General features: G+C 52.8%; 1 protein-coding gene across 1 annotated transcript; it reads left to right on the top strand.

The window, feature by feature from the left end:
* The first annotated feature begins 6988 nt into the window (after window positions 1-6988).
* Window positions 6989-14450, top strand: Th (tyrosine hydroxylase). Its single transcript, XM_051147032.1, is given in 14 exon segments — window positions 6989-7270; window positions 8983-9210; window positions 10238-10339; window positions 10341-10413; window positions 10666-10754; window positions 10875-10942; window positions 11250-11300; window positions 11716-11861; window positions 11936-12071; window positions 12184-12253; window positions 12673-12729; window positions 12885-12980; window positions 13233-13366; window positions 14126-14450. Coding segments are annotated over 14 exon segments (1500 nt in total). The 5' UTR covers window positions 6989-7180; the 3' UTR covers window positions 14286-14450.
* The last annotated feature ends 5554 nt before the right edge of the window (window positions 14451-20004 follow it).

Here is a 20004-nt window from a genome sequence, read left to right as displayed (position 1 = left end):
ACACCCACTGCAACATGACCACTCCCACTCCAAGGCCACACTCACCCCAACGAGGCCACACCCACCCCAACGAGGCCACACCCACTCCAACAAGGCCACAGTTCCTAATGCTTCTCAAATAGTGCAACTCCCTAGTGACTAAGCATTTGAATACATACATGAGCCACACTAGGTAACTATGCTGCTGCAAAGCCATGGGACAGGAGCCCTCTCTACCTGAAGGAGCCTACGCTAATGACAGAGAGATGTTAGGGTTACCTTTGCTCGGTTCCATTGACCTTAAACTCATTCAAGTCTCTGCTCTCACCCCAGCCCAGCTGTCCCTGGGCCTCCACTGTCAGTACCACCCCCCTCGACCCCACTCCCACGAGGAAGCTACACTGTCTCCCTTGGACATATCTGTAGTCCAGAGGCCCAATGTTCCAGTGTCTGCTGCTGTTCTCATTTCCTGTCCCTTGCCATAGGCATCCCCATGGAGGCAGGGCCCTAGCAAGTTTCTCTAATGTGGCTTGGCACATGTGAGCCAACTGAGACTGTAAGATCGTCCCTGCTACATGCTTTGGCCACTATAACTCTGCTAACACCTCTCAGGGCCATGGTGTGGGGAGTAAGAGCCACTCGTAGATGAGAAGGGAGGAATACCTAGCTCCCAGCCACCACAAACCACTAGAAAGAGATCACTTCCATTCAGAGTGAGAACCACCGCCCCTCCCTGCCACAGGGCGGGAGGGTGACAATCTCCCACAGGTTCCAGTGCTTCTGTGGGGCTGGGGTGGGCAGGCAGCTGGCTGGCAATTAGACGTGATTGCTGTCACAGCACCACCGTGGTCTTTGTGAGTGACTAATGGGAACTGAATGTCACTCTTATTGCTTTTACAGGCTAATTTGTCAGACTGTCAAGTACTCTGGGAGGTGGTACGTGACTCATTGGTGTGGAGGTTGGGGGTGGGTCAAGGGCCTTGGAGAGGTACAGAAGGGGACCAGGAGTACCTGGCAGGACCAGGGGTCTGAGCCATGACATTTACTGAAGGTCTGAGGAGCATGGGAGCTGAGGTCACACCACCTGTCACATATCCATGGCTGGTGGGTCCCTTCAGGCCCTACGGTATACATAGAGGCTTACACAAAGGCTGGGGGATGTAGAACATATACAGGCCCGCCTGCATGTGCATATGGACACATTGACATGCACACAAGGTGTATACATGGGCATGTGCACCCACATTCACATGCAGTACATTGCGTGCAGACCAAAGGCAATGAGCTATATAGATCATGGGTCCCTGGCTTGGACACACATATAGCCACCAGTGACTTTGGCATCTGACACCTCCCTACCAAAGAGCCTCAGGATTGGTGTGTAGGTTGCCAGGTGACATAGGACAGCTGTGAGCCTCTGCTAATGTGAGGGTAGCATTGGGCTTCTCAGAGAAGGCCTGGGTCTGATGATGACTTCCTGTTGCCTAGGACCAACTGGTGGACACTTGGCCCTGTAACTGGTCCTCTCTGTTCATCCCTCTCCATCCCTGCCTTACTTGCACATTGGCTATTGGTCCTCTCACCTGTAAGAACCACCTTGACCTAGGCCCCTTGGCTTTTGAGAAGTCTACAGACATGCGACTCAAAGCCGTCTCCCAGGGGAAGCTCACAGCAAGGCCTCCGTCGCACAGCAGATGTAGGGCTCTTTAGAAGGACCAGAGATCCTGAGAGCTGCTGTAGGCTGCTCCCAGGAATTCACTGTGAAGATAGGGAAACTGAGTCCCAAGGTGTGAGGGGCTGAGCTGAGCTGGGGCCCCTCTGAACTACAGACAGTGGATCTCCAGCAAGAAAAATAATGTCGGTCTTACTAGCAAAGATGGAAGTGGCTTAGAGAAACCAGGAAGGTGGACTGCCTGAAGGATGCTCTGGACCCGAAGGCCTGGTGTGGAGGGGACCAGGGTGGGGAGCACAGACAGGTGGGGGGGGCTCCTTGGGGAGAGGCTTCCGGCCCCCGAGTCAGAGCTGAGACACGGAGGCTGTTCCAGCAGCTCTTGCCTCTGGTCAGACTTCCAACTGCCCAATTATCACTAAGTGCCTCCTATCGACCGCAGCCGGGGCTGTCCAGTGCATATTCTGTGCCTACAGCCCCGAGGCTGCTGCTCCATCCGATGGCCTTGTTAGGGCTAATTGCTGTGGCATTTGGTTCTGATGAGGGCAAGAATGGCCGGATCCTGCCAGATGTCAGGGAGCTTCATTCTCTTTCCAGTCTGGTAGGTGAGTGGTCCCAGGACACCTCCCCAGACCTCCACAAGTGGCCCTGTAGTCATGAGACCACAAAGCCCAGGCTGAGTACCAGGTCCCTGCTTCACAGCTCATGCCAATCTCCTGGGTGGTAGGAAAGTGTACCCTTACTTTCCCTCCTGTCAGGGCCTTACTCTGAACAGTACCCAGGCTGCCCATCATGATGATGCCCCGAGCAACAGATATCCCAGAAAGGGTCCCACTACCTTTCAGGGAATGTCAGTTGGTGACTCCAGGAACACCAGCCCCAGGGCCCATCTAGTGACAGGCTTCTTGAGACCCCGGCATCCTGTGTTTCTGTAGAGAATAATTTGGGTGGACTTGTCAAAGCGGGTGGGGTATGTGTTTGTATGTGTGCCTATGTGTATAGCATGAGTGTGGATGCATGAACATCATGTTGTGTGCCTGTTTATATATGTGCCTGTCTCTCTGCACAAGTGTGTATCTGTGTACATGTGTGTTTGTTTGTGCATGTGGCTACTCCTGTGTGTGCATGTGTATATGTGCCTGCCTCTCTACATTGTGTACTTATGTGTATATGTGTCTTTGTGTATAAGCACTGTGAATACCTAAATGTCTGTGCATGCATACATGTTTATGTTCATGAATGTGTGCCTATATGTCCCTATACATATACCTGTGTGTATATATATATGTGTGTGTGTTCCCATCTCTCTCTCAATGTGTGTCTGGGTATGTATGGCCATATGTACATGCTTATGTCTTTCTTTTTTCTCTTTCTTTCCTTCTTCCTTCCTTCCTTTTTTCCCTTTCTTTTTCTGAGACAAGATTTCTCTGTGTAGCCCTGGACTCTTTGTAGACCAGCCAGGCTGACCTCAAACTCACAGAGATTCACCTACCTTTGCCTCCCCGAGTTCTGACATTACAGATATGTGCAACCATGCCTGGCTACATGTATGTCTTTATACATGTGTATGTATGCCTATATATGTTCTCACATATGTGTCTCTGTGCAAACATGCATACTTCTGTGTGTCTATGTTCATGTGTGTCTGTGTAAACATCTGTGATTATGTGTATGTGTGTGTGCATGTAGTCATGTATACATGCCCATCTTATTTCTGTTCACCTGTGTATGCTCATTTCATATATGTTCACATGTGAACATTCATGTATGTTCACCTGCTGTGAACACCTATGTGTTCTTATCTTATGTGTGTTCACTCGTGGACACCAGTGTGTGCTCTTTAATGTGTTTCTACATGTAGACATATGTGTATATTCACCTCATGTGTGGATACCTTTGTGTTCTCACATGTGTGTTCATGAGGCTCGGTGTGATGTGCACATTTGCCCAGGTTCCTACAGAAGGCCATGGTGCTGGTTGGAGGTGGCTTTTAAGCCTAGATTGTGGGGGCATGTGTTCCAAAATACACACAGTGCCCAAAGTTGTGGGGTAGATCTGGGGTGATTGGCGCGGCTGGGGTCCTAGCTCCAGGACCAGGGATCAGGACACCCCCACCCCCCCTGCCTTGGCATCCTGCACAGAGAGGCCTACATCAGCAGGGTGTGGATAGATAAGGCAGCAGCCTCCACGCCAGGGTGGGATCCAGCTGCACCGATGCCAGGGAGTGGGTGCGCTGTCATTATGGACAATTACGCTTCGTGCTGAAAGGGGCTGTGCAGAGAGAAAGGCCCTATGTGTTGCCGGGCTCTGCAGGCCTAATCGCTGTGCTGACAGAGGTGGGTAATTATTCAGGATGACTGTGAATGGCACAAGCGTTGCAGGGGTACAGAGGGCTCAGAAAGAAGGGAGGGCCAGCTACGACCCCAACACCTGCCGGAGCCCAGAGCAGGCAACGACCCACTGCACTTGCCTAGCACTTCAGCCAGTCTCCTTTCTTTACTGCTAACCGTTGCTTTCCAACTACTCCTTGGCTCTGTGGGCTCTGCTCCCAGCCTGTGTACTGTCCAGGGGGCCCTCAAAGCCTCACCTCAACCAACTAGAAGCCTCTCCCTAGCCCTACCCTGATCTCACACGTCTGCCTTCTCAAAGTGAGGGTTGGCAGCTGTAGCTGAGGAGTCTGAGCCTCACCCCTGCTATCTTCCATGAAGACTGAAGTCTTAGAAGCTAGGGCTTTGGGCTTGAGACTGGCTGTGTGATCCAGAAAGGTTGTGCGCTTCTGGGTCTCAGGTCTCTCTTCTGTAGGATGCGTTTGTCTGAAAGTGGATAGGCAGGTACTCCTCTGCAGGCCCCACGATAGAGGGTCCCATCTTGATATGTGGCTAAACAGAGTCTGCTTGGTTTTTTGGTGAGCTTTGAGAAGAGGTGGGACCCCCTACCATGGAACAGGGCAGAGGCCTGGAAGCCTGACCAAAGGCAGATTTGAGGGTCCACTTGGGGTCCTTCCCATCAAACTGAGTGGGACAGGGCTTACGTGTCTAGGGGTCCTCTGTGCCCATGGATGCCCCAGACCTGGGAACAGTCTGGCCAACCAGTACTTTGTGTCCCTGGGTTTGTAGGGATCCCACAGATAGTGCACAGCACCCTGGGTGTGCTACCGGCTGGCCATGAACAGAGCTTAGAGTCTGGAGCAGCAGTTACTTCCCAAGAGAGTCCAAAGACATCGTGTTGCCAGGTTCAGGCCAGGTGCTACTTGGGTGAACCCAGTCACAGACAAGGGTCTGGGACGCACACGCTCCTCCACCCCCACCTAGCTTCTACGCACACACCTCCAGCCAAGACAAGAAAACGAATTAAAAAGCAATATTTGTGTCAGTGTGAGACATTTGCTGAAAGGTTAAATCCACATCCGTGGTGCTGCGCAGCAGCCCCTTATGCAGAATTTGTTGGATACAGCCCCCTCCTACCCTGTGCCACCTGAGCAAACGCCAAGCTAGGTCGGATAGAACCAGCCTGGGCTTGCCTCACCCAGGAATCCCCAGTACCAAAGGAGGGCCCTGGGGCAGGGGGTGGCATGCAGACCTGGGGACTGGGTGCGGAGGCCCTTTGGCTTTGGGCAACAGCTCCTCGTCATCAGAATGGGAGACTGAGGTACAGCCAGCTCTGCCTTCATGGTGGGAGTGTCTCCACATGACCCTTGAGAGCACTTGAAGAGGAGTCCTGAGGCACCAGGCAGGGCACGAAGGGACAGGAGTGGGCTAAGCCAGCGGAGTGGCTGAGCCGGGAAGAGTTCAGAGAGGGCCATGGAACATGGTGTGTGTGTGTGTGGGGGGGCAGTTCATGGTGAGAGAGTAGGCATTGAGTAGTAAATAGCTGCTGAGCTGGGGTTTATGGGGTCCATGGGAGCTTGCTTGAGAGGGTAGGTGAGAGATGGCATGTCAATCTGGGTGTCACAGAACCCCATACTCTCCTAGAACAGGAACTGTGGGGGTCAGAAGACCAGCAGGGGAGGTTAGGGAGAGTCCCTTTTGCCCTGACTCAGTGTTTATCCTGCTTTCAGAGGGCAGTGGGAGCCAGTGAGGGTTGTAGAGCAAGGCAGTGATATGGCAGGCTGTTGAGGGGGGGTTGGGGGCTGGGGGCTGGGGGCTGGGCGGAGGAACTCCCAGTTCCTGCTGTGAAAGAGAGGGCTGGTCCTGGTGAGTGCAGCAGGCAGTGAGTGAATGTGAATGTCTGAGAGCTGCTTAGGAGGAAGAGTGGGACCCTGCAGTGATCAGCCAGTGTGTGTGTGTGGTGTGTGTGTGTGTGGTGTGTGTGTGTGTGGTGTGTGTGTGTGTGTGGTGTGTGTGTGTGTGGTGTGTGTGTGTGTGTGTGTGGTGTGTGTGTGTGTGGTGTGTGGGTGTGTGGTGGGTGTGTGTGTGTGTGGTATGGGGGGTGTATGTGTATGTGTGTGTGTGTGGTGTGTGTGTGTGTGTATGGTGTCGGGGGAACTAAGTGAGGTCTGGGGAGTCCAGAGTCTGGCTCTTGCTCATATCCAGTGTTCTGGGTCCTCGGAGCCCCAGGGTAGCCATTTTCAGAGTGAGCTCTGTCCTTTTGGCACTTCTGCTTACCCCAGCTTGCAGAAGGATCCGGAAGGTACTCATCTTCAACTCCCTTAGTGAGAGGACACCTTGTCCAGAAGGGAGCCATTACAAGAAGGAAGAAAATGACCCAGGGAGGTGGGATACGCCCAGAACAACTCATCTGCCGTTGAGAAAGGCTGCTAGCTCAGAACAGGGTTACTAAAGAAGAGGTCTGCTCCCACAGGCGGGTGAGGACACAGAGCCCTAGGGAGATGGCAGGCTCTAGGGCTGGCACCTTCTCCTGGGCTGTGTGTTTAAAGAGAGGACAATCAGAGGGTAGAAACACTGCAAAAGGGGGCCAGTCTCGGAAACACTATAGAGGGATAGGGCTTCTGTGTCTCACAGGACCTGGCTGGGGACCCAGCCCCAGTGCCAGCACATACAACACTAAAGCAGTGAGTAGATGGTACACTTAGTTACATGGGCTGGGGGAACATGTCCCATGGCCTGGAGGGCACTTGAAGATACAAAAAAAAAAAAAAAAGCTAGTGAGCGGCTTCGGTATTTACTTGCCTCCAGGGGGTATAGTTTTCCTAATATGAGCCCTTGAAAATCCAGCATTGGCCCCTCCTGTGTGCCTGGGTTCAGTTCGAGGGCTCTAGTTGTCAGTTGTCTCCTGTCCCACAGAACCCCAGGCAGCCCCTGTCCTCAAGCCGGCGCCTCGGGCTGAGGGTGATTCAGAAGCAGGTGCCTGTGACAGTGGATGCAATTAGATCTAATGGGACGGAGGAGGCCTTTCTCCTCGCCCTCGCTCGGTGCCCACCCCCGCCTCCCTCAGGCGCAGCAGGCGTGGAGAGGATGCGCAGGAGGTAGGAGGTGGGGGGCCCAGAGGGGCTTTGACGTCAGCCTGGCCTTTAAGAGGCTGCCTGCCTGGCAGGGGCTGTGGAGACAGAGCGCAGGACCACCAGGCTGCACCATGCCCACCCCCAGCGCCTCCTCACCACAGCCCAAGGGCTTCAGAAGAGCCGTCTCAGAGCAGGATGCCAAGCAGGCTGAGGCCGTCGTGGTGAGAAAGGCGCGCTGTGACCCGGGGGGATCTGGAGCAGTTTCTGCACCTGTAGACAGGTGGATACCCCAGGTTGGGAGTCTACCCAGTGGCTGGCACCCAGGGTTGAAGTGGGTCTTTGTCCCATCCTAGCCCAGGGTTAGTTTGGGTCCTGGCCCCGCCTGTGCTGTGTCCTGCTGGACTCCTAGAGAATTAGCAAGTGCGTGACACCCTGTGTCGGCCTTTCTGGGGCTTTTATGGGTCCTATTTTATGAAGTAGGGGGGAATCTCCCCTGGGTAGTGTTGAGAAAGAGCCCCATGATCCAAGGGCCCCAGTAGATCCCCACTTGTCTGCCCTTTTTGAGTTCTCTAGGCTTGCCTGTTGTGGGGTGTGGGGTTTCTGTAATGTACATTTGTGGGGAGACCTGGTTAGCAAAAGGCTAGTCTGCCTGCTGCTGTTCTGTGCAAACATGGCTCAGGCCCAGGCTCTACTGTGCCAGAAGAGGTCCCTGACTCTAGGGCAATTCCTGTGCCTCCTTTCACCCTTCCCACCTTCCACTGCCTTGTTTCTGGGGTACCAGTGAGCAGGGCTTAGTGAGCCCAGGCATCAAGGGGAGGTGCTGCCAAGACAACAGTCTTTTTTTTTTTTTTGGTCAGGCTGGACAAGGGGGTGCCTCAGTTCATGGGAAGGGCTTTCAGATTATTCTTGGGACCCCATTTAACCACTGCCCTGGGCTGACAGAGGCCTTAATGAGACCAGCGTGACCTTTAGAAATTTAATTTCCAGGCGCTTCTCAGGAGACAACTGGGGTCAAAAGTGCCCCATTCACACTTCTCCCCTCAGCCTCCCGGGGAACCACCCAGACAGCCCATAGCTCTGGCTGCATTCACAGTGTTCTGCTGGAAGGCTGTAGGGGGCTCCGGAGGGAGTCTTTCTTCCCAGTGACTATGACAGCCCCAAAGCCCAGGGTGGTTTATTCTTTCAATGGAAGGATCCAGAACCTTTTGGGGACCTCAGCTCCCAGCCTCAGAGTTCAGGCCTTCCTCTCTCAGGCTGAGGTAATTCTGGATGTTGGGAGGTTGGGCACAACGGGTTCATGGCCATGGCAGATACACAGCCAACAGAGGCCATACATAGATAGCCTGTAGTCAGCTGAGGAAAAGGTAGTCAGGAGGCGGGGGTGTCAGAGGATGGCAGAAAAGGGACGGGGTGGGTGGAGGCACGTTGATGGGGCCTATTTCCAGGTGAGAGGACAGCATGGATAGGGCACCCAGCTAAGAGCCACGTATTCCAGTGAGGGGATGGACAAAGGGCTCAGCCCCACGTCTCTCTGAGGGAATCAGGAAGGGAAGTGTGCTTGTTCCAGCTGTATACAGTGCTCTGTACCGGAGTGGACAACCCAAGCTGTCCACTGCCGGTAATACCTGAGGTTTTGTGCTCTGTCTCCTCCAGGCTCTGGACGCTGCCCATAGAAACCAGGAAAACAGTTTTCTCTCACTAATTCAGTTAGGTCTAGGCCCGGGAGGCAGGTGACAGGGCACTTCTACCTTGGAATACAGTGGCCAGGAGCCCTTGCCCTTTAGTTCTGCCATGGCAGCCAGGCCTAACTGCCCATCATTCCCCGTCAGACCACTGACTAGTGTGCTCTGTCCTCCACTCCTGTGTGCCAGCCAGTGGTTAGACCAGCATGGAAGCAGCAGCGTGGAGACATAGGCATATCTCTGACTCTCAGTCCCCAAGGTTCATCGGGCGGCGGCAGAGTCTCATCGAGGATGCCCGCAAGGAGCGGGAGGCGGCAGCAGCTGCGGCGGCGGCAGCAGCAGTAGCCTCTTCAGAACCTGGGAACCCGCTGGAGGCTGTGGTGTTTGAGGAGAGGGATGGGAAGGCTGTCCTCAATCTGCTCTTCTCCCTGAGGGGTACAAAAACCTCCTCACTATCTCGGGCTGTTAAAGTGTTTGAGGTGAGGTCTGTGGGTTGCCAGAGCAAACACACATAAGATATGGCTGTGTCCTGCTCCAGGGCAGAAATATGGCTTCTCAGGCCAACAGGGGCTAGATCTTAGGGACCATCCTTCACCTCCTCCATTTAACCTCAGCTCCCTGACATCCACTGGCACGCGCGCTCACACACACACACACACACACACACACACACACAGATACACACACACACACACACAGATACACACACACACACACACACACGGATATATATCCTTATTTGCCTGCCCAAGGGCCTATGAGGCAGCCGATTGCATTATTGTTTTGGCTAATGACCTGCCCCCCAGAAAAACTCTCAAATGACATTAAAGGCAGAAAAAGAGCCCTTGTGAGCTTCCAGTGTTGACTGCAAGACCTAAATGTTTTGTTTGCTGGGCAACAGAAGGTGGAAGTGGAGTTGACCTTTGCCTACCAGTCCTGGGTACCCTAATGCCTCCATCAGGGCCCGAGCCTTATACCCTTGATATGGTGGAGTGAGTGGGGGGCAGATCCTGGGGTGTGGCCGCTAGGCCACATGAGGCCATTCGTGGGTGGCGCCTTCCATCAGCAGGGGAGTCAGGCTATCTGGTATGCCCTCCAGACAGGCAGGACTGTCCACAAAGGAGGCCAAAGGCACAGCTGTGACAGTTCCTGGATGGACGCGTGAGACCAAACCCAGTCGGTTGGTGGCACCTTTCAAAATTCATAGCCTGGGACAAACCAAACCAAACCAAATAAATCAAAACTGAAAAAACAAACTGACCAGGCCTGCCTCCCCGATCTCCCTCTTTCCCATTTTTCTGTCTCTCCTTTGCTCCCTACCTGTCTCCGTCTCTTCGTCTCTCTTCCCCTTTCTATTGCTACTCCACTCTCCATTGCTCCCTCCCCACCTGCTTTTCTCTGTTGCTCCTTCCTTTCTCTTCATTTCCCTCTCTCTCTCTCTCTCTCTCTCTCTCTCTCTCTCTCTCTCTCTCTCCCCCCCCCCCCTTCCTGTTTTTGCTCCCAAAGACATTTGAAGCCAAAATCCACCACTTAGAGACCCGGCCTGCCCAGAGGTCGCTGGCAGGAAGCCCCCACCTGGAGTATTTTGTGCGCTTCGAGGTGCCCAGTGGGAGACCTGGCTGCGCTCCTCAGCTCTATGCGCCGGGTGTCTGATGACGTCCGCAGTGCCAAAGAGGACAAGGGTGAGGGTGGGTTTCTGTCCCCCTGAGTGCAACCAAATAACTGTAGGAGCTGTGGGGGCGGGGCAGAGCATCCTCCCAAGGGAGCCCCGAAGTATCCACAGAGTCGGTCTCACTCTATGCTGGCTTTCTTTCCACACACCCCAGCAACCTCTGCCCTCTGGGAGGCCCCTAAGGGAGGCTAGGCCCAGGGTGGCCAAGCCCTACCGTGGGTCCATTCCCACTTGGGCCCTTTTGCCTCTGTTGCTTGTGAAGTTCCTTGGTTCCCAAGGAAAGTGTCAGAACTGGACAAGTGTCACCACCTGGTCACCAAGTTTGACCCTGACCTGGACCTCGATCATCCGGTGAGCCTGCTGTTCTGACTGTGTCCCATGGCTGAGGCCTGTGGGGGCGGGCAGAGTGAGGGAGGTCTGTGGAGCAGGGACAGTTCAGCTTCCTCCTGATATGTGTCCCTCGGCCATCAGGGCTTCTCTGACCAGGTGTACCGCCAGCGCCGGAAGCTGATCGCAGAGATTGCCTTCCAGTACAAACAGTAAGGAGCTTGTGTGTGGGACAGAGTCCTCAGCCTGTACAGAGGGGAGGAGAGGAGGGAGGAGGTGACTGCTTAGCTGGTCCACAGTTTCGTATGCCAGCTTGTCTGTCTCTGCTATGGCTCTCTGTGCTGGTGCTGGTCACTGGCAAGGAGACTGGGGCACAGAGAGGCTAAGCAGCTGGTTGGGGTCAGTGTACCCCTCCCCTGCCCAATTCAAAGGCCTCTGAGAAGCACCTCACCCCATCTTTCCTATTCTCTGAGATGGAGGGGTGGGGGGTGCCCTATTGACCACTAATCCCTTCCACAGGGGTGAACCAATTCCCCATGTGGAATACACTGCAGAGGAAATTGCTACTTGGTAAGGCCCAGCAGACAGCTGGTTGGAGCAGGGCGGGGCTGGGCATGAGAAGGACCAATGGGACAGCTCCTAGAATCCCTGTCTGTGAGGGCTACCTCTAGGAACTTTGGTACAGCAGGAGAGACTAAAGCCAGTTAGAGGAGGGTCTTCTAGTGGCCCAGGATACCAGGTCATCCAGTGATGTGCCCCTTCCCAACCTCTGGGTTCCCTCCAACCACAGAAATGCCCTATCCATTGATGGAGGCTGACAATTCAGGAGGACGATAAAACATCATCCATGGTGTGTGTGTGTGTGTGTGTATGAATGTGTGCATGCGCGCGCACGTGTGTGTGTATGTGTGTGTGTGTGTGTGTGTGTGTGAGAGAGAGAGATCCCTAAGAGCTGGCAATTCTCTGAGCCCCCTGTGTCCTGCAGGAAGGAGGTCTATGCCACACTGAAGGGCCTCTATGCTACCCATGCCTGCCGGGAGCACTTGGAAGCTTTCCAGCTTCTGGAGCGGTACTGTGGCTACCGAGAGGACAGCATCCCACAGCTGGAGGATGTGTCTCGCTTCTTGAAGGGTGCGGATGCAGAGGAAATAGGGCAGGGAGGGGGGTATCGCCCTCTGCCTACCCTGATGTGTGGCTCCTTGCAGAGCGGACTGGCTTCCAGCTGCGACCTGTGGCCGGCTTACTGTCTGCCCGTGATTTTCTGGCCAGCTTGGCCTTCCGTGTGTTTCAATGCACCCAGTACATCCGCCATGCCTCCTCACCTATGCACTCACCTGAGCCGTGAGTATGCCACCTGGGGCAGGGGACCCGGAACTTGTGTACAGTGATGACAGAGGTGTGGAGGGGACAGACAGCCTTCCCATTCTACCTCCCTTCTCTTATGGCCTCACAGGGACTGCTGCCATGAGCTGTTGGGACATGTACCCATGTTGGCTGACCGCACCTTTGCCCAGTTCTCCCAGGTGTGTGTCTAGGGCCTCAGGGAGATGGGGGATGGGGGGGGGGCAGGGGGTGGGCGTTGGTTGAGCCAGAGACTCACAAGTTTCACTTGGTGGGGCTTTCCTCTGGGCTGGACAGTGTGCCCATATGGGCTCATGAGACTTCCGGGTAAAGAAAGGGTGAAGTAGAAATAGTATACACCAAAGGGAGGGATTGGCTGGGAATGCAAGGCCCAGGGGAGAGGGATTTCATGGTTTTTGCTGCCACCTGCTGGTACTTTTGGGTACTGCATATCTTGGGCGCTTTGCGGCTTTGGAGGGTCCAGGAAGTGTAGGTTGCAGGGACCCCTGGAGAGATAGGTAGCTGGTACTTAGTGCCCTTTCCTCAAGCACAATGCCAGAGCAGAGTATGTTCATACTTCAGCCTCCTTCTCTACCCACAGGACATTGGACTTGCATCTCTGGGTGCCTCAGATGAAGAAATTGAGAAACTCTCCACGGTTGGTTTTCAGGGCCCAAGGGGCCTTCAGAGCACTTTTTTTTTCTGTCCCAAGACCAGGCTTGCCTGTTTTGGGTGATGACCTGTTACACACAGAGTGAGTGTGCTGGGTAGAAGATCTTTTTCTTTTAGGTGATTCTGATGACTGCTTAACAGGTGTACTGGTTCACTGTGGAGTTTGGGCTGTGCAAACAGAACGGGGAGCTGAAGGCTTATGGTGCAGGGCTGCTGTCCTCCTATGGAGAACTCCTGGTGAGATTATCCTGATCCCAGTCCCCCAGGAAAGGAGATCAAGGATGGGAGGTCATGGTGTGGAGGCCCCTGCTCCCATCAGAAGGGTCCTTGGCCCTGCTCTGAGAGTCAGGCTGTTCTAGAGAGTGTGTGTCTCTGTCAAGACCCCACTATACGCTGGCCCAGAGCTCTTGAGGGAGAAGAGAAGGCCACACCTAGCACTCAGTTGCCTTGAGCCCTTCCTTGGCTGTGATGTCTGTGGCCTCTCTCTAGCACTCCCTGTCAGAGGAGCCCGAGGTCCGGGCCTTTGACCCAGATGCAGCAGCTGTGCAGCCCTACCAAGATCAGACCTACCAGCCAGTGTACTTCGTGTCTGAGAGCTTCACTGACGCCAAGGATAAGCTAAGGTGGGTGGGGCCTTCGGGAGTGAGCCCATCCTGCCTCTTCCCTATGCGAGCCAAGCCTTGTCTCCACCTAAGAGCCCATTGTGGACTTTCAGCAACACCCCCTTTGTAACAAGAGCACATTTTCCAAGAAGGAGCCTCAAGAGTCTGAGGAAAGGGGGACTAGCAGCACAGGGTCAATGCAAGGTCAAAGTCAGGTCCAGGCTGGCCTTGTGGCCTTGGCAGAGCCGAGTCTCTCATTCTCTCAGCACAGGTCCCAGTGGGATGGGGACGTATGAAGGGGAACAAGAGGCACAAGATGCCATGGGGGCCAAGGTGATAGAGGGAGTGGGCAGTCCCAAGGTGGGGGACACAGTTACACAGGAGTCTGGGAAGCAGGGAAGAGACTGGTAGGATGGTGCTTATGACTTCTCCAGACCTATTGTGCTGAGCCTGGCACGTCCACACCAGTACCAGTTGAGGGACTGTCTAGGGCGCCTTGTCAAGGAAGGCTTCCGGAAGGAAGAGGTCCAGCTGAGAAATGGAGTGCTTGCAGAGGCTTGCCTGCAAGATGTACTGGGGCCTTTCCTCTGAGGAGGTTTTAATCTCCCGAGTGTCTAGAATGGGCTTTGAGGGGCGGGGTTAGAAACTCAGAAAAGCCATTTTCTCATGCTCCTGTACATTACGGATCCTATCCTCAGCCAGCTGACTCGAGCCTGCTTTCTCATCTCCCCACATCCAATCTTGTGTGATTGAAGGACTCATACTGGCTTTCCCTCTCAGGAACTATGCCTCTCGTATCCAGCGCCCATTCTCCGTGAAGTTTGACCCATACACACTGGCTGTTGATGTACTGGACAGTCCTCGCACCATCCGTCGCTCCTTGGAGGAGGTCCAGGATGAGCTGCACACCCTAGCCCATGCGCTGAGCGCCATTAGCTAAATGCATAGGGTACCAGCCACAGGGGCCAGGGGCCCTCCCCTGAAGTCTCCAGCTCCTTTTCCAAGCTTCCCTGGACCAGAGGCTTTCCCATGTGTGTGGCTGGGCCATGGGCACTCCTAGAATCTTCTTGTGCCCTTTGGTTGCCTCCCCATGATCAACTTACTGCTTCTCTACCCTGTGTCTTACTACTGCATGCATTCCAGGGTGGCCCTGCTTTGCCCTCTGCTCTTTGTGCTGTATACTGCCCTGATCATTATCTCAATAAAGGAAGGAAAGGTCTCCGGAAGTGCTCCTGTCTTCAAGTGGAGGTCTAGAAGCTTTCTTCTCCCTGACCTCTCCATTCCAGTCCAGCCTCCTGAACACTCCAGACTGGACAGAAGGTTCTGGTGTCATCCCCCTGCCAATTCTGAACTCTCAAACAGTACTGGGGCAGGGTGTGTGTGGGGTGGGCAAGGCCAAAGATGAGCTGTCCCAGAAGCACGGGGTAACAACACAAAGGTGGAGACCAAGGCAGGGGGTGACAGTCATAGTTATGCTAGCTAGAGTATAGCGTCTGACAAGGCTTGAAGACCAGGCTGTCTCCCTGTGCTGAGGAGTCTCAGGGAACCAAGGAAGTAGGCAGAAGGATGAAGGAGGCAGGTAAGCCACAACAGTGGTGCCTCATCTGCATCATGCCTAATGAGTCCCAGGGGAAAGCTTATGTCCCAGTGCAACTCTGAGAAGTGTCTTATGTGCCGGGAATCACAGAGGAAGATCTTTGACTTAAGTGAGTCCCCAGGAAGGCCTTAGGTTCCAAAGAGACCCTGGGAAGGTCTTAGACCCCAGTAAAAGCCCTGGAAAAGGTCTTAGGCCCCATTGAACCTGGAGAAAACCTTAATTTATTAGAGTAGGGAGTGCATTAGGCTTCAGTGAAATCCTAGGGAAGGCTTTTGTGCCATTGAAACCCTGTCAAAGTCTTAGTTTCCTTCCAGTCCAGGGTCAGGCTGTAATCCACACTGAGATCCCGTGGAAGGCTTTTTGCCTTCTTGAAGCTCTGGAGGAAGATTGAAGGCCAGAGAAGGATGTTGGAGAGGAGACCTCAGGTCCCAGAGAGACACTTGGAAAGCCTTAAGCCTCAGTGAGATCCTGAGAAAGGTCATTGGCTTATGCCAGACCCCAGGGAATACCTAAGGATCCACTGAGACATTAGGTAAGGGTTCCATGAGAACCTAGGAAGGCCTCAAGACATAGAAAGATACTGTATGAGACCCTTGGCCTTAGCTAGACAGTGGAAGAAGGCTTAGGGGCTAAGGGAAACTGGTGAGAGCCTGAGGAAAGCCTCAGGCTCCAGAGAGACCTAGAGAAGGGCTGTAGGCTGCACTAAGACTCTGAGAAATGTCCTTGTCTCACTGAGAACATAGGATGAGCTGAGGCCCTTCTTAAGCTCTGGAGAAGGCTTTAGGCCCAAGTAAGACACTGAAGAAAGTTTCATGTTCTGGTGAAATCCTAGGATGGCTTTAAGCCTTACTGAGGACATCTAAAGATCTTTTAGACTCAGTAAGACCTTAGGGAATTGGCTCTCAACCTGTGGTCAAGACCCATTTGGGGGTCAAATGACCCCTTCATAGAGGTCTCCTAAGGCCATCAAAAAGCACAGATATTTGCATTACAATTCATAAAAGTAGTAAAATTACAGTTATGAAGTAGCATCTAAGCTAATTTTATGGTTAGGGGTGTCACTGCAACAAGAGGAAGTGTATCAAATGGTTGCAACATTTGGATGGTTGAAAACCACTGCCTTGGGGGGAGGCTTAGTCTACAGTGAGATCCTAGAGAAGGCCTTGGGCTCCAGTGGAAACCAGGACAAGGCCTTAGGCAATAGCAGGACACTGGGGACGGTCTTAGGCCCCAGTGGGGCCCTGAGGACATTTGAGAAGATGCTAGACCCCTGTGGAACTCTGCAGATGACCTTAGGCCACAGTGGGACCCTGGGAGGCCTTAGGCCGTACTGAGACCCTTTGGTAGGCATTAGTCCTAGTAAGAATCTGAGGAGTTTATCAGGATCCAGTGAGACTTGGCCTTAGTAAAAGCCTAAGAAAGACATAAGGTCTTATTATGACCCTGGAGAAGGCACAAGTAGAAGGCTTTGGGCCATAGAAAGATGCTGAGAAAGATAGGTGGCTTCTGTGAGACTTTGGGAAAACCTTAGGCCCCAGCAAGATTCTGGGGAAGGCCTTAAGCATCAGAGAGATTCTGCAAAGCCTTGGGCCACAGTGCGACTTAGGGAAAGCCTTACACTCTGCCAAGATCCAGGAAGGGTCTCAGGCCCCTAGGAGACCATGGAGGAGGATACAGGCCCCAGTGAGACTCCAGGTAAACCCTAAGGACTCAGTGGGAGCCAGCATGAGGAGGAGATTAGGTCCACCTTCAGAGCCTATGAAGATGTTAGGCCACCACAGTGAGCCTCTAGGAAAGGCCTTAGGCACCAGGAGATCCAGGAAGTGCCTCAGGCCACAGAGAGGAAGGCTTTAGATTGCAATGATACCCCACTGGAGGCCTGAGTCCTGAGTGATACCCCAAGAAAGATCTTTGGCCTTGGTGAGTCCTGAGCAAAGCCATTATGGTGATTTAAATGAGAAACATCCTCAAACACTGACACATTTGTACACTTGCTCCCCAGGTGGTGGTGCTGTTTGGGAAGGGTTAGGGGGTGTGGCCTTGCTGAAGAAAGCATGGTACTAGGGCAGAGTCGAAGAGTTAAAAACTCTGGCTACTTCTACTTCATGCTCTCTGCTCCTGCTGTGGTTGAGAGTGTGAGCTCCAGTTGCCATGCTTTTCCAGAGTGATGGTGGTGAGCTCTCATCTCTCTGGAACCTAAGCCCAAATAATTCTTTTTTTTTTTTTTTTTTCTCTATAAGTTGCCTTTGTCATTGTGTTTTATTCTAGTAAGGGAAAAGTAACAAATGCAGCCTTATTTCCATTTGAGAATATAGGTTCTGAAGCACCAGGGAGATGCTGAGGAAGGCTTCTGGACTTAGAAGGCCAAGTGGGAATCAGAAGAAAGACTTAAGCCACAGTGAGGCCTTAGAAAGGAAATCCTTAAACAAACAAATAAACAGCAACAACAACAATAAAAACCCCAGTGAAACCCTAAAAAAAATTTCTTGCCTAAGAAAGGCCCACAGGAAGACCATAGGTCCCATTTAGACACCGGTTAAGGCCTGAAGACCAAGTAAAATCCTGAAGAAAACCTTAAGACATAATGAGACCATAGGGAACACTGTAGGTCCTAATGGGAAAGGGAAGAAAGCCTGAGGCCCCAGTGAGAACCTGGAAAGGTCTTAGGCTCCAGTGAGAACCCGAGGAAACTCCTTAGGCATCAGAGCAAATCTGAGGAAAGCCTTAGATCCTAGAGAGAACCAGGGGAAAGCCTTAGGCTCCCACAGAGAATCTGAGAAGGGCCCCAGGACCCATTGAGAAACTCTGAAAGGCTACAGGCCCTAGGGAGAAGCTGAAAAAGCCCTAGACTACAGTGAGACTCTGGAAAGACATTAGGCCCAAGTAAGAATTTAGGGATGGCCGTAGGCCAACTGAAAACCTGAAAAGCCTTAGGAACCAGTGAGACCCTGTGGAAAAACTTAGGCCCCAGTGAGAGCTTGGAGAAGGCCTTAAGACCAAGTGAGGACATGGGAAAGGCCTTACACCCTAGTGAGACCCTGGGAAGATTTCAGCCCTGTGAGAATCTGGGGAAAGCTTTAAGGTTTCAGTGAGAACCTGGGAAGCTCTTAGGCCTCAATGAGACCCAGGGTAGGTCTGAGGCCCTAGTGTGAACCTAAAGAAGGCCTTATGGAGTGGACGTAAACATCCGTTTGTTTTGATCTCAAGTACGGGATGGGGAACAGACTTGTGAGAGAACAGGTGATGTTTAGCTACTTAGAAGTCAACCCACTTCACGGGGGGACTTGGTTTTTGCCAGATGAAACACATCTTAGTACAGATTCTGAAAGGAGGGTATAGATATGAGGCCAAAACAGGAGGCGGGGTGGGGGGTGGGGCTTTCTGGGTCTTGGTATTGTTTGGCTGTTCCTTGCTCCAGGCTCTGGGCTTTGGCTGCTTGCTGTTTCAGGTCCCAGTAGCAACTTTGGTAGAATTTCTGGTCTGCTGAAATCCTACCGACCTCACCAGGGAAATCACTCCCAGGAACTGAATTCAACAAGGTCTACTTCTCCTGTTCCCATAATCCTCCTTTCTCTCCTATCTAGGGTAGGTGGGTTAGAAGGGAGGTATAAGCATTTAAAGAACCTCAAATAAAGTAGGTTTGGAAAAAAGTGAAACCTACAGCCTTAGGCCCCAGTAAGAATGTGGAAAAGGTTTTAGGCATGAGTGAGATTGAGGGAGCCACCTTAGGTCCCACTGAGACCCAGGGAAAGCTTTACTTACCAGTGAAACTGGGGGATGCTTTAGCCCTCAGTGAGAACCCAAGGATAGCCTTAGATTCTGGTTAGAATCTGAGCAAGGACTTAACTCCAGTGAGATAATGGGAAAATCGTAGACCCCCAGAGAACCTAGGTAAAATTTTGGATACAGTGAGAACTTGGAAAAGCCTTTGACTAAAGTGAGAACCAAATAAATCCTTAAGCCCCCTGAGAACCTGAGGAATGCCTTAGGCACCCGTGAGAAACTAGAGAAGGCGTTAAGACCCAGTGAGAAACTGTTGAAGGCATTAGACCCCAGGGAGAATTTAGGCAGTAACTCCAGACCTAGTGACAACCCAAGAAAAGCCTTAGACACCAGTGAAAACCTGGGAAAGTTCTCGGGACCCAGGGAGACATGGGAGAAAGTTGTAGGCCCCAGAGAGACCCTGGGAAAGGTCTTGGTGAGAACCTGTGAAAGGCTTTGGGCCATAGTAAGAACTGGGGAAGTTATTTGGTCCCAGTGAGATTCTGGGAAAGAGCTCAAAACCAACCGAGGCTGTGGGGAGGGCAATAGGCTCAAGTGAGAACATGGTGAAGGCCAGAGGCTTCAGCGGGATAGTAAGACCCAGTGACCCAGTGGAAAATCTTCAGAGCAAATGAGACTCTAGAAAGGTCTTGGGCTCTAGTGAGACCCCAGAAAATGCCTGAGACCACGGTGAGAGCATGGTAAGGCCTTATGGTCCAGTTAGAGCCTTGCAGAAGTCTTCTGCCCTAGGGACACCATAAGAATACTTTAGGTCACAGGGAAAAAACTTTAGGCCACATGAGAATCTTGGAAAGGCCTTATGCTTCAGTGAGAACGTAGGCAAAGCTGTAGACCCCAGTGAGAGCCTGTGGAAGGCTCTGGGCACCAGTAAGATCCTATAAAAGGGTTAACCTTCTCTGAAACCCTGGGCTTATCATTGGGAGTTTAGTGAGACCTTAGACATTGGTGAGACCCTAGAAAGGCTTTAGGTCCTGTGATGGCTTGAATAAGAATGGCCCCTATAGGCTCCTAGGCTCCTAGGCTCAGGGAGTAGTACTGTTTGAAAGGAAGTGTATCACTGGAGGTGGGCTTTGAGGTTTTTCAAAAGCTCAAGTCAGGCCCTGTGTCTCTCTTCCTGGATCCAGATGTGAAACTATTAGCCACCTCTCCAGCACCATGCTCCCTGCCATGGTGAGAACAGACTAAACCTCTGAAACGGTAAGCAAGCCACAGTTAAGGGTCACCGTGTCTCTCTACAGCAATGGAGCTGTGACCAAGACAGGCTCCGCGATTGTGTGCA

This window comes from Acomys russatus, chromosome 5, assembly GCF_903995435.1.
Source record: "Acomys russatus chromosome 5, mAcoRus1.1, whole genome shotgun sequence".
In the NCBI taxonomy this organism is placed as follows: domain Eukaryota; kingdom Metazoa; phylum Chordata; class Mammalia; order Rodentia; family Muridae; genus Acomys; species Acomys russatus.
Note: the sequence above shows the minus strand (reverse complement) of the source record. Positions and strands in the feature narration are given on the sequence as shown.